At 35.8% G+C, this 13,264-nt stretch overlaps 1 protein-coding gene across 1 annotated transcript in view; it reads left to right on the top strand.

Annotated features, from left to right (window-relative positions):
* Positions 1-13,038, top strand: part of PROS1 (protein S) — a 65,631-nt gene extending 52,593 nt beyond the window's left edge. Inside the window, exons 11-15 of the mRNA XM_044251174.1 lie at positions 965-1,132; positions 2,417-2,585; positions 6,557-6,705; positions 8,882-9,107; positions 12,638-13,038. Of these exons, the coding sequence (XP_044107109.1) occupies positions 965-1,132; positions 2,417-2,585; positions 6,557-6,705; positions 8,882-9,107; positions 12,638-12,798 (873 nt within the window). The 3' untranslated portion in view covers positions 12,799-13,038. The remainder of the gene's footprint in view (positions 1-964; positions 1,133-2,416; positions 2,586-6,556; positions 6,706-8,881; positions 9,108-12,637) is intronic.
* Positions 13,039-13,264: the final 226 nt, after the last annotated feature.

The following is a 13,264-nucleotide window of genomic DNA, read 5'->3' as shown; positions in this document are numbered from 1 at the left end:
CTGACTAACTGTAAACATGACCAAAGTATTTTGCTTTAGAGCACAGTTTTCCCCTTCCTGTAGTGGTGCTTTCACAGGCCTGCTCTTTTGCTTCTATCATTGATTAGTAAAAGAAGAGTTTGCGTTTTGAGCACTACAGTTTTGCATGAGGAAATGTCAGCAGTGGTTCTTCGAATGGCCTTTTGAGGAGGTTTTTAAATTATTACTATTATTGTTGTTTACCATCACTTTCAACCTTTTTTAAAAAGCTGGACTCCTTTCAGGGCACCTGGGTGGCTCAGCCGGTTAGACGTCTGACTCTTGATCTCAGGTCAGGGTTTGACCTCAGGGTCATGAGTTCAAGCCCCATGTTGGGCTCCATCCTGGGCATGAAGCCTACTTAAAAACAAAAAACATGACAGAACTACTTTCAAAATTGGAAAAACCCAATTTAATTTTATGTATTATACTTCTTTATGATCTCAATTACTTTTGAATTTTGAAATAAAGTATAATTTGTGTGTAATGAACAGAGTACTGGAGGTACTGATTTCTCATACTTTATATTAGGAATTTATTTCCATTATTGATTCTATATGTGTACTTTCAGACAATTGTAAAATAGGAAAACTTAAAAGTTTTCTAAGATTTTGTAAAGTGACTCGATTAAAAGAAACTTAATTTTATGATACTGGATTTGAATTATGTATATTATAATTGGATGTTTAAAATTAAAAGAACAATATTGTGTGGGTTCTTTTTTACTTTAAAATATGGGGTTCATTTAATTTTCAATAAAAAATTACCATTTTAAAACACATATTTACCACCTTATATCAAATGGATTACAACAAATTAATAATTAAACTAAAATGATTACTTTAAAAAATTATTTACCAGAATAACAGGATTTTTCAATCTTAGCGTTTCAAATGACATGCAATGATGTTTGGTGGTTTGATAATTTTTGTCTTTTTAATTGTAGGTCTCTGTGGAAGAACTAGAACACAGTATTAGTGTGAAAATATCTAAAGAAGCTGTAATGAATATAAATAAACCCGAAAGCCTTTTTAAGCTTACAAGTGGATTTCTAGAAACTAAAGTATATTTTGCAGGATTACCTCGGAAAGCGGAGAATACACTTGTTAGACCGGTAATGATTCAAGTTTCTATCATTCATCATGGATGAATTACTCTTGTCCATAATAGATTTGAAAATGTATTTTTCTGAGAGTCGAAAGAAGTGATTTTGTTGAACATACCAACTGTGACAACTTAAATTGAACAAGGAAAAATAACATAGCGATCCTTAAAATTATATTAAGGAAATAAGAAAATAAATGTAGTGTTTTTGAGTCCATTTAAATCCCCAGCATTACTCATGGGGAAGTAGATTTTTCTTTTAGTTCTCAAGCATCAGTTCATTGTTAACATGATAACTGTGCATATTCAGCTACTACAAATGTAAATACATGTATTTGAGTCCAAAAATACAACATTTTGTAGAAGCCAGTCAAAGAATTTTCTTACGTCTATTTTAGGACTTAAATTTGGGAGATAAAATAGCATATGATGCTGGAACTTTTTAAAAAAAATCTTTGCTGGGAGTTTAACTTCATCCTATCATAAATTGAAGTTATATATAATAGATGATTTTTGGAATATGATGTTTGTCTAATAACTGTGGAATAGGTTTCACGAAGGAGACTAATCACTGTCCTTGAAGAGTCTTAAAAATTTCATTTGAAGTCATGGGCCTGTCAATTATACTCGCTGATTTAACTTAAATATTTACCATTTAATATCCATCTTTTACTCATGGCAATTCACACTTACCTTAACTTTTGAAAGATGCCTGCAGTATGATATAAAACCTGAATTAGTTAACTCATGTCAGAGTGACTGCATCTGTTCCTTTGAAATTGATAAATCAAGACATTTTAAGAGTAAAATAAATTATTCAAAAACTATTTATAAAATGGCTACTCTGGGTCTTGAGTCTGGCCGGTTGCTTTGAGGAGACTTTTGTTCCTGAAGAGGTTCAGTGTCTGATGGCAAAACAAACCTATATATAAATGCAATTAAAGTAAGCAACTTACAGCCCACACCCACAGCTAGAAGCATATATGGAACTTGAGAGCAGAAAAGTTATTTCTGGATGATAGAGGAGAGGCGGGTAGGGCTTGAGTGGTTAGAAATCATTAGGATCTCAGTGGAGGTCTGTGATGGCAAAAACTCACTGTAACTGAAAAAGACTGCCCATCTGAAGGACACCTTAAAAAATTAAATAATATTCAAAATATGTAAAGTATTTTAAAATGTCATCAAAGAAAGGTTTTCCCTCTAAATGAAAACTGTATCTGTAATCAGTTAAGCCCTATATGAGTCTGACTTTTTTAAGTTTAAGATACACTCGACCTATTTTTTAATTTGTTAGATTAACCCTCGACTAGATGGATGTATACGAAGCTGGAATTTGATGGGTCAGGGAGCTTCGGGAATAAAGGAAATCATTCAAGAAAAGCAAAATAAGCATTGTCTTGTCACTGTGGAGAAGGGTTCCTACTATCCTGGTTCTGGAGTTGCTCAGTTTAGAATAGACTACAGTAAGTAATTTCTCATTTTACCTCTCTTTTCTCATTAATGACTAAATTTATTAATTGACAAACAGTTGTATTTCCTTCGGTAACCATTATTGAATACGTAACTATGTGCCAGGCATAGCATTAGGCTTATTCATGTTGTATGTTTTTTATTCAATTTTTGCAGTATGTTGGGAGGAAAGGAAGTAGAATATGCTTATGTTATTACTTAAAGATTACTTTAAAAAAAAAGTTATTGATACCTAACTTGATTAATTGCAAGTAAATTCAGTTAACCTGTTTTAAAGTTCACCAATTTCTCAGCTGTGTTGAGTTTACTGCTTACTGCTTCAAAAGGATTCATTTTCATTACCAGAATGTCAGTTGTTTCTTAAAATGTCCAACCCTCCCTTGAAGTTTCCTACCTGTGATTAGATGTTGTCCACGTTTTCTACTTGAGCCTTCAACTTATTAATCATAATTATTTTAAATTCTCTATCTGATAGGTCCAATATCAATGTCATGTTGATTGCTTTGTCTCTTGACCATGTGTTATTTTTCCTTGTTTCCTTCGGTATTGAATGATTTTTGGTTTAAAAGGTAAGCATCTTGTGTAGAACAGTAAAGACAGATAAATAATACATAAGTCTGGAGATAAGCATATTTTTGCTTTTGATAGGCCTTTTATAAACTGGTTGAATCAGTCTAGTTAAGAGTTGAGCTGCTTAAGCTTTCTGGTTTCCATGAGTACACTTCAAATTCCTTTATTATTACCTTGTGCTTAGGGCAGTGACTGGTTTGCCAGAGGGTTTTTCTTAATAGTTCATCTATCATTAGGTTTAGGTGTTCTGTTTATGATACGCCTCAAGAAAGTGTTTCTGCATGGTCTTGCTTTACCTCAAAGGAATGCTTTGTTACTTGACATTTGCTAGCATGATGGCAAGGTCTGGGGAACATTCTCTCACGTTCTGATACAGATTCAGTTTTGGGCAAGTGTTGTATCCCTGGGTTCCGGGGGTGTGAACTTTTCATTGTCCCTCTCCCAACCACCTGTTGGGGAGATATCTAATGATCACGACTCCAGATCCTTCTCCATGGTAAATGGCTTTTGGTTGGTTTGCTGTTGTTGTTATTTTTTCCCAGTTTCCTTTCCCTAACCTGTAGATGCAGTGGGTCTTTGCATGTGTTCTAATGGTGGCAGTGTTTGTTGTCTTTTTCCCATTGCTGTAAGGCTTTTGTTGCATAGAGAAGACAAAGAAGGAATGGACATACATCTTTATACCTTTAAGTGATTAATTCTGTAGGAGAGAATCTTAGATTATGTCCATCAAAATGTATAGTTCCTACTGCTCAGTTAGATTCTCTTCCAAAGATGTCTTATCAATTTATACTCCAACCAACAGAGTAAGAAAGTGTATGCTTGAGATTTGTTTCCAGTCTGAGAGTTGAAAAATTAAATATTTTAATTTTAAATATTATTGTCCCAATTTCTACGGAATTTTATTTATTTATTTATTTATTTTTTTAAAGATTTTATTTATTCATTTGACAGAGAGAGATCACAAGTAAGCAGAGAGGCAGGCAGAGAGAGAGGAAGGGAAGCAGGCTCCCTGCTGAGGAGAGAGCCTGATGCGGGACTCGATCCCAGGACCCTGAGATCATGACCTGAGCCGAAGGCCGCGGCTTAACCCACTGAGCCACCCAGGCGCCCCTCTACTGAATTTTAATATCTCTCCATATGTTTATTAGCTATTTTTATATCTTAATTCTCTTACTAGGTTCTTTGTCTTTTTCTGTTTAGGAGTTCATGATCTGAGCTACTAATACTTTGTATTATAAATTTAGTGTACTGATACATCTGCTTTAAGGAAAAATTATATTTTAAATGTGTATATTTGCAGCCTAAAAAAATATTACTACAGTTTTAAAGAAGAATCTTCCACTAGTACTTTTTGTGTCCCTAACTTAAAGTATGGAATGTTTTTAACTTTAGTTCTGTTCTGTATGAGAATGATTAAAAAAAAAAAATTTCAATTGAGATTGATGACTGAATATAAGAAAAAACTAGACCCACAATAATTTGTTCAACAGAAAAACTCTGAAATGAAAATGAAAATAAGAGTTCTATTGTATCTGAAAAAAATCATAAGTAATTAGTTATTTCATAGATAACTTGAAAGTGACCTACTTTTGAATTAATATTTAATGTTACATTATAATTTCTGTACACTTGTATATTTTAGTTTGAGTTTGTTAACATAGTAAATTTACTTATTTCAAAAGGATTATTTTATTTATATATATGTATGTGTGTATATATACACACATATATATTTATATGTCTATATAATACAATTATATTTTATCATATACATATTTATGTGTATATAAAATAAAATTTTATATATGTATATATGATTTTTGTATATGTATATACATATACATATATATGTATATATACATCTCCTGGGTGGGAATTAAAGTATTATGAATGGGGATGCCTGGGTGGTTCAATCAGTTAAGTGTCTGTCTTTGGCTTAGGTCATGATCCAGGGTCCTGGGATCTGAGTCCCACATCATGCTCCTTGCTCAGCAGGGAGCCTACTTCTCCATCTACCTGCCACTCTCTCTCTCTCTGAGAAATAAATAAATAAAATCTTTTTAAAAAGATTATAAATGAACACGGTAATAGCATTAGATGTGGCAAAATGGAAGATCATCTTGTCAAGAGGAGATTGTTTTCTCCAATCACATTCACTTTTTCAAAGCCTACAAGTGGTATTTGAGCTGTTGTTTTATATTACTTCATATTAAATAAGGAAGGCTTCACTCAAAGTGTAAATTAGTATTTTTTTAAAGATTTTATTTATTTATTTGAGAGGTACAGAAAAGCAAGAGTGGAGGAGAGGCAGAGAAAGAGGGAGAGAGTGATAAGCAGACTCCCTGCCAAATGGGGAGCCTGATGCAGGGCTGGATTCCAGGATCCTGAGATCATGAGCTGAGCCAAAGTCCGATGCTTAATCTACTGAGCTACCCAGGTGCCCTAATCTTTCTACTAATTAAACTATTTTAGAAACACATCAATTCAACTATTTGTTGAGTGACTACTGTGGAAAACAAAGTGGTTGTAGAACCAAGTAGGGCTTGCACTCTAGTGGGATACACAATTAACCTTGTAATGATAAAAAAAAATATTAACTATTATGATGACAGAATCGCAGAAGAGTTCCTGTTAGAATTTTAGAGTTAACTGTTGATTTCATAGTACATCTCTACTATCAAACTATCTAACTCTCCTATTTGTATAAATCATATTTTTCTGTCCCACTGCTTTGAACTGACCTCTTTATGGATGAGGAATGGTAGGGTGGTGAAGGCAGCCATACCCAAATGTTCCCTCAGAAACATTACAATAAATTTGTTGGATTTCCTTCTCAGTGTGTACTCTACAATCTGACCATCTGAGATTGGACCGGTGGTAGAGTTGGAGGCAGAAAGAATACCTGTAAAAGAACACAGGAGAAAGTCACAATATTCTGAAACACCACATCTAGAATTTTATTCTAGGAAGACCAGAAGTCTAGGGCTCCATTTATGTGTTTCTTGCCTGCATTTAAAAAAATGGCTCTTGGGGCGCCTGGGTGGCTCAGTGAGTTAAGCTCTCTGCCTTCGGCTCAGGTCATGATCCCAGGGTCCTGAGATCGAGCCCCGCATTGGGCTCTCTGCTCTGCAGGGAGCCTACTTCCTCCCCTCTCTCTCTGCCTGCCTTTCTACCTACTTGTGATCTCTGTCTGTCAAATAAATAAATAAAATCTTTTTAAAAAATGGTTCTTGTTTTTAGATTTTTGCCCAGGTTTTATAGGACACTGAGGAAGGAGAATGAAAATCTTCAGTTTTCCACAAAAATGGCTTTGAGTATCAGTAAGGTTGTAATAATTCCTCCTGGCATACTTTAGGAGTATACTGATCCTGCTTCTGTTTGATTGTTTTAACAGGTAATCTATCCAATGTTGAGGACTGGCAAGTAAATGCGTCCTTGAGCATTCGCCCATCCACGGGCACTGGTGTTATGTTCGCCTTGGTTTCTGGCAGCACCGTGCCCTTTGCCTTGTCCTTGGTAGACTCTGCCTCTGAAAAGCTTCAGGTAACTTCCCTAAACTTTTGTGATTCCCGTTTTTTGTTTTTTTGTTTTGTTTTGTTTTGTTTTATTTTGTTTTTATCTGTAAATGATGATTAAATGAGATAGCATGTAAAGTAGTTAGCACCGTGTCCAGCCCATCGATAAGGACTCAGAAAATGTCCATTATTATTACTTTTTGCTGGCTTATTTCCAAGGTCTGATCCAGGAAGCAAGAGAGGGGAGAAAAATTGAAAAGCCTGTTACTGTGCATCCAACAGCCAAGATCAGGCAGACTCACACGCAGGCTGCCTGGAGGTTTCCCAGGGTGCATAGAGATCCACCTTTATTTAAATCCTTGAAATATTATGGGAGTCATCGTCTGTACGAACAAAATAAAAGTGAGTCTGATTAAAATTCAGTCTCAGCTATTCTGTGCCTAATTATAATGTTTTGTGTTCTCTGGCAGTCTTAATCTTTTCTCCCATGAGTAAACTAGGAAGGACTGGAGAAAACTGAAACCAGTCCACCTGGCTTCTTGCTGGCAACTGTAATTTGAAAATAGGAGGAAGAACAGGAAAAGACTCTAGGATAAAAGGAAACATGAGCATTATCAGAAGATCTGTATTATTCAGCCTTTTACTTGAGACTAATAGTTCTGACCATGTGTCATCTACACTGGATTCCAACAAGTTACGGCCAGAAGCTTGTGTTTATGCCAAGGTTGGCTTGGATGTTCTCTGTAGCTTTTAGACAGAAGGATGTAATTGAATGATGTCTGTAGCAATAAAAAGGTGTGTTGTTTTCAGCTTAATGATGATTGCAGGGAGTGTCTAGTGGTTAAGCATAAGCCACCTAAGGAGATCTTGCCCAGTTTTCAGCTCCAATTTACCACAGGAACTCACTGCATTTAGATTCCAGCTTTTTTTTTTTTTTTAAACAAAATGGAAATCCTGTCTTCAGCACTATATCCCTCCAGTAGAGGAGATTAATGTATGCCTTGTCTTTGTTATTTATTTTATCTTTTCTGTGTTTGAGTCCGTGGCTCCTTTTTTTTTTTTTTCATGTCAAATTACCTTCTCAAGATCTGTGTGCAATATTTCATAACATAATTCCACATACTGTTGATCATTCTGGAACCATTTTAAGATTATTAGTGAGTTCAAGGATATGGATAGGTAACAGTGACAGATTTCCTCAAATAACTGGTATTTGCAACGTATAGGCTTAGATTCCTAAGTAAATACTTCAGACTATCTTTCTACCATCTCATAACACCCATGTTCCTAGTTTTTTTTTTTTTTTTTTTTAAGATTTTATTTATTTATTTGAGAGAGAGAACAAGAACAAGCAGGGGTGGGGAGAGGCAGTGAGGGGGGGAAGTAGGCTCCCCCCTGCCTACCACCACAACCCTGAGCAGGGAGCCAGATGTGGGGCTCTACACTAGGACCCTTAGAACATGACCTGATCCGAAGGCAGATGCTTAACTGCCTCAAAAATGTCCATTATTATTACTTTTTGCTGGCTTATTTCCAAGGTCTGATTCAGGAGCTACCCAGGTGCCCCTTGATTTTATTCTTTTTACATTTCCTCTATCCACATGTAAGTTATATGCATAGATCACTGTCAACAAGTTGAGTGATTTTGTGTCTCAGCAGTTTGAAAAGTTCAGCAAAACAAATACATTTTCTCTTTTAAATATCTTCTGGTAGATACTCTGTAACTTACTGCTGATGATCCCTGGCTTTCCTCTCTCAGGACTTTTCCCCTCATTTTGTCCCAAGTCTTACAGGATTGCTTGTGTGGCACACAGAAACCTTTCAGTTTTGCTGGCATGTGCTTACTCAAGCATTTGAAATTTTCCAAGCCCTTTCCCCAACAAAGAGTGATTCAACTCCTTCGTTTTTCACATGTAAGTTTTGAAGTTAGGAAGGCTCACAAACAGAAAAATAGTGCTTAAGACTGTACTTTAGTATATGTGCTGCCGAAGCGAGCACCTTAAGACTGTACTTTAGGTTCCCATCCTTGGTAAAACAACTTGGTGTACTGAAATTTCAGAAACCACTGTCCATTTGTATCTTAGCTGGACCTGAAATTTGTAAAACTAATGTATTTTTTAAAATTATGATGTGACTCAAAAGTCCCTCTTAAGTGGCAATACCATAAATACTTGCTTATATTGAATCTTTGCTCTGTTTTTCAGGATATCCTAGTATCCGTTGAAAATACGGTAATGTATCGGATGGAGGCCGTAAGTCTGTGTTCCAATCAACCATTCTATCTGGAATTGAGAGTCAACAGAAACAATCTGGAGCTGTTCACTCCACTTAAAAAAGACACTATGTCCTCTGAAAACCTTCAAAGACAGTTGGCTGTTTTGGACGAAGCAATGAAAGGGACAGTGACCACTTACCTGGGTGGTCTTCCAGGTAGCTTCATACATTTTTCTTTTTCTTTTTCCTTTTTTTTACTTTTTAAATCAAATTGATACTATTTTAAATGTGTAATCTTAGTAAAAGGAAGACAAAATTCCAGTATCCATTTTTTTTCCTGAAAATTTATATTGATGTTTTATTGGTATATTTTACTTATTTATTTATTGATTTAAGATTTTGTTTATTTATTTGACAGAAAGAGAAATCACAAGTAGGCAGAGAGGCAGGCAGAGAGAGAGGGGGAAGCAGATTTTCTGCTGAGCAGAGAGCCCAATGCGGGGCTCAATCCTAGGACTCTGAGATCATGACCTGAACCGAAGGCAGAGACTTTAACCCACTGAGCCACCCCAGTGTCCCTGTTTATTTATTTCTTAATGGTGAACTAAAACTTAACCAACTTTTGTTGTATCTGGCTATCCTAGTCAGAAAGTGTTTATTATTTCAGTTCATCTTCACAATAGTCTTGTGAGTTCAATCTTTATTCTTTAATTCATTCATCATTTACCTTTTATTTATTAAGAACCTACATCCTAGGTAGTAGGGGTATAGTAATAAGCAAATAGATATGATCTCTGCTGCTAAGCCTTTTACGGTCTAGTTCAGAGGCAGATGACAAATAACCAATTAGGATAATATCAGAATAATTAAACTGTGATGATAACTTGTATGAAAGAAAAGTATGAATTGCTTTCGGAGCCTAAAAATGGGGACTTGGCCTGGTCATGCAGGCCAGGAATGAGCTCTCTGAAGAAAAGGCTAAGATATAAATATGGTAAATTGAAGGATTAAATTTAACCAAGTGGTTGGGTGGGAATTGGAATTAATATGCAAATAAAGGAAAGGTCTGTGTGTGGGCAAAATGGGGGTGGATACACTTGAGGAAAATATAGAAGACGCTCAAACCCTTTGAGCAAGGGAGATGGTAGTGAGGCTGAGAACTGGGTGCATGGGGCATGGCGGGTTGTAGACCTGGTTTGGGGTCCTGACTCTTGTTACAAGAGCCATGGAAGTCTTTTAAAAAGTGGGGGTGCCTGGGTGGCTCAGTCGGTTAAGCATCTGCTTTTGGCTCAGGTCATGATCCCAGGTCCTTGGATCCAGCCCCGCATTGGGCTCTCTGCTCAGCAGAAAGTCTGCTTCTCCCTCTGCATTCTCTCTCTCTTTTTCCCTCTCTCTCTTTCAAATAAATAGATAAAATCTTTAATAAAAAAAATTTAGACAGAGAAAGGGTGTATCCATATTGTCATTTTAAAAACCCACCCTATGTGATGGATGGAGATGGACAGGCAGGAGACAGAAGGGGATGAGATGAGCTGTGGGCTGCTGAAGTAGCCCAGATGGAGAAGCAGTAACAGTAACAGAGGCGACACCTCCGCTACCATCAATCAGTGTGTAATAAACAGTCAGGCATTGTTCAGAGTGCTTCAGAGGGACTGACTTACTTAATAACCAAAACAGACCTGTGAGGCAGGTGCTATTATTATCCCCATGTTCACACATGAGGAAGCTGCTGGACTAGGATGATGGCAGTGAAGGGTGGGGCACGATGGTTAGATGGGAGCTATATGTGAGAAACAACATTAATAGGATTTAAGGACTGAAAGGCAGGTATCAGGATCTCTTTCTTAGATACCCAGCATGAGCAATTGCATGGGTGGAGATTCCATTTACCCTAAGATAGGGAGAACCGGAGGAAAAGCACATGCATCTCCAATTAATAGTGGAAAATACGAAATTGGTGTCAACACTTTACTTTAAGTGGCAAAAAGTGATTGAGGCAGAAAATTTTTGAGAAATATTTTCAAATATCATTTGCAGGTTATTCTTGTAAGGAAAATTCTGAGTTTGATGTCTGGACTTCTAGGAACCTTTATTTATTTATTTGTTTGTTTATTTATTTTTAAAGATTTATTTATTTATTTGACAGACAGAGATCACAAGTAGGCAGAGAGGCAGGCAGAGGGGGGGGGGAAGCAGACTCCCTGCTGAGCAGAGAACCCAATGTGGGGCTTGATCCCAGGACCCTGGGATCATGATCTGAGCCGAAGGCAGAGGCTTTCACCCACTGAGCCACCCAGGTGCTCCAGGAATCTTGATTTTCTTACTTTTAATTGTTCAGGGGCTTCATTTTTCATATATGGAAATTTTATCTGGGTTTTTGTGGAACAGAGGTAAGGGATACTCTAAAAGTTATGGATAGATAGATAAATAGATAAGTCAGCGTGGTTAATTATTAGAAAGTTACTTAAGTTACTGTGGTCACTTATTAGAAGCATAATTATAGTTCAAAGGAATGAATTCTATATTGAAATCTACCTACTACCTTATTTGCAAATTAGTTGAATGCCATTTTAGTAAATCAGACAATACAAGAGTTGAAAAGAAGTAAAGCTATCAAATATTAATCGTTCTAGGACTTTGGCACCAGCACTGAAGATGACTTCAGGCAAGATGTGTTTAGAAAAATAGTGAGGAAAACTGAGGGCAACCGACAATTGAGATATTAGGAGTGTAAACAGTGGGATAGGTAAATTACCAGTTGATATGCAAAATAAGTATATTCAGTCGCATGCTATGAATTAAAAGTCAGGGGAAATTGATGATTCTGGGGATTTTTATAATAGTGGCATAATCCTGATGCTCAGCTAGACTTGAAAGGGTTTCATAAAGAATGCTGTGAGCCCCTAGAAAAGTATAGATTTTATTCACTGCATTGACAAAGGTGGAAAATTTGAACTGTATGTTTTTTGCATAAGGTACTAAGAAAGAAGATTAAGGCTGAAAAATGTCCATTGGGAACTAAATTCATGGGGGAGGAGTGCCAAAAAAAGAAGCAAGTGGAGAGATGGATGTTATTAAGATGAACCATAGTTCTTAGGAATTCAAGGGTGTTACCCAAGTATTAAGTCTGATGGGGAGAGTGAAAGTTTCAAAAGGACCAAAGGCTCTAAACTAGTCACTGAAACATTGTTAAAATTATTTTTTTGAACACCAAACAGTATATAAAATGAATTCCCTATCATGACCTGCCATTGTAGGCTCAGCAAGAAGCTGTTTTTGGGAAAATAGAGAAATCTCTTTTATTCCAGCAGTAATAAAAGAGATGAATTTATCATGGCATTTTAAAAAGATTTCCAGGTAGCTATAGTTTGGAGTTGAAAAAAATGATTTAACAATGCTTAAATTGTTGCTCAAATTTAAAAGGAAGATAATAAAATAGAACATCACAGGGAAGAATATGCTCTTTTTAATTCTTTTTGAAGTGTTTTTATCTATCTTAGGTTTGAATGATACTAATTATGTTTATGAAATCAGAGGAACTCTTGATATACTGAATCCAGTGCGAGGCACAATACCTTATATACATAGGAGTCACTTAATATAAATTTATTGAATAATTGCATTATTGATTTTTCCTTTATGATTAGAATTTGGTTGGATATGGGAAGTCTGAATAGTTTCTCTAATTATAAGCAAACAAGATGCCAGAAGTCTTGGGCTAATATTTTAATATTCTGTTTTTACAGATATTCCATTCAATGCCACACCAGTGAATGCCTTTTATAATGGCTGTATGGAAGTGAACATTAATGGTGTCCAGTTGGATCTGGATGAAGCCGTTTCTAAGCATAATGACATTAGAGCTCACTCATGTCCAACAGTTTCAAACAACACAAAGAATTCTTAAGGCTTCTTTCCTGTGCTGATAATATATTTTTCCTATGTGTAATTATACTTATGTTTCAATAATAGCGGAAGGGCTTTACCTGTAATGTTCAGACCTTGATTATTTTATGGTACTTTGACTTTCCTGGAATTTTAAAAAAGGTCCTTTTTCTAGAAGAACAAGAACCTCTGATGGTACAAATCACATTTAAGAATTCTTACCTCTATTGCTGCCTAGAAATTAAATAATGAATTACATAAACATTTCTAATTTGAATTTTTTGCACAAATGACATTTCCTCATTTTTATGTTTGTCAAAGTAAAATTTAGTTTTATCACCAGGAGCTAGTGCTGAAATAAATATCTGTGTTTTTTGGAAGGCAAGGAAGTAAACTCAAACAAAAGTGCATGTGACTAAATACTATTGATCATAGCAGATACTCTTTTTATTTATTTTTGTTTTTCCCTAATGAGGGCAGAAGGAGAG

The sequence above is a fragment of the Neovison vison genome, chromosome 6, assembly GCF_020171115.1.
Source record: "Neovison vison isolate M4711 chromosome 6, ASM_NN_V1, whole genome shotgun sequence".
Classification (NCBI taxonomy): Eukaryota; Metazoa; Chordata; class Mammalia; order Carnivora; family Mustelidae; genus Neogale; species Neogale vison.
Note: the sequence above shows the minus strand (reverse complement) of the source record. Positions and strands in the feature narration are given on the sequence as shown.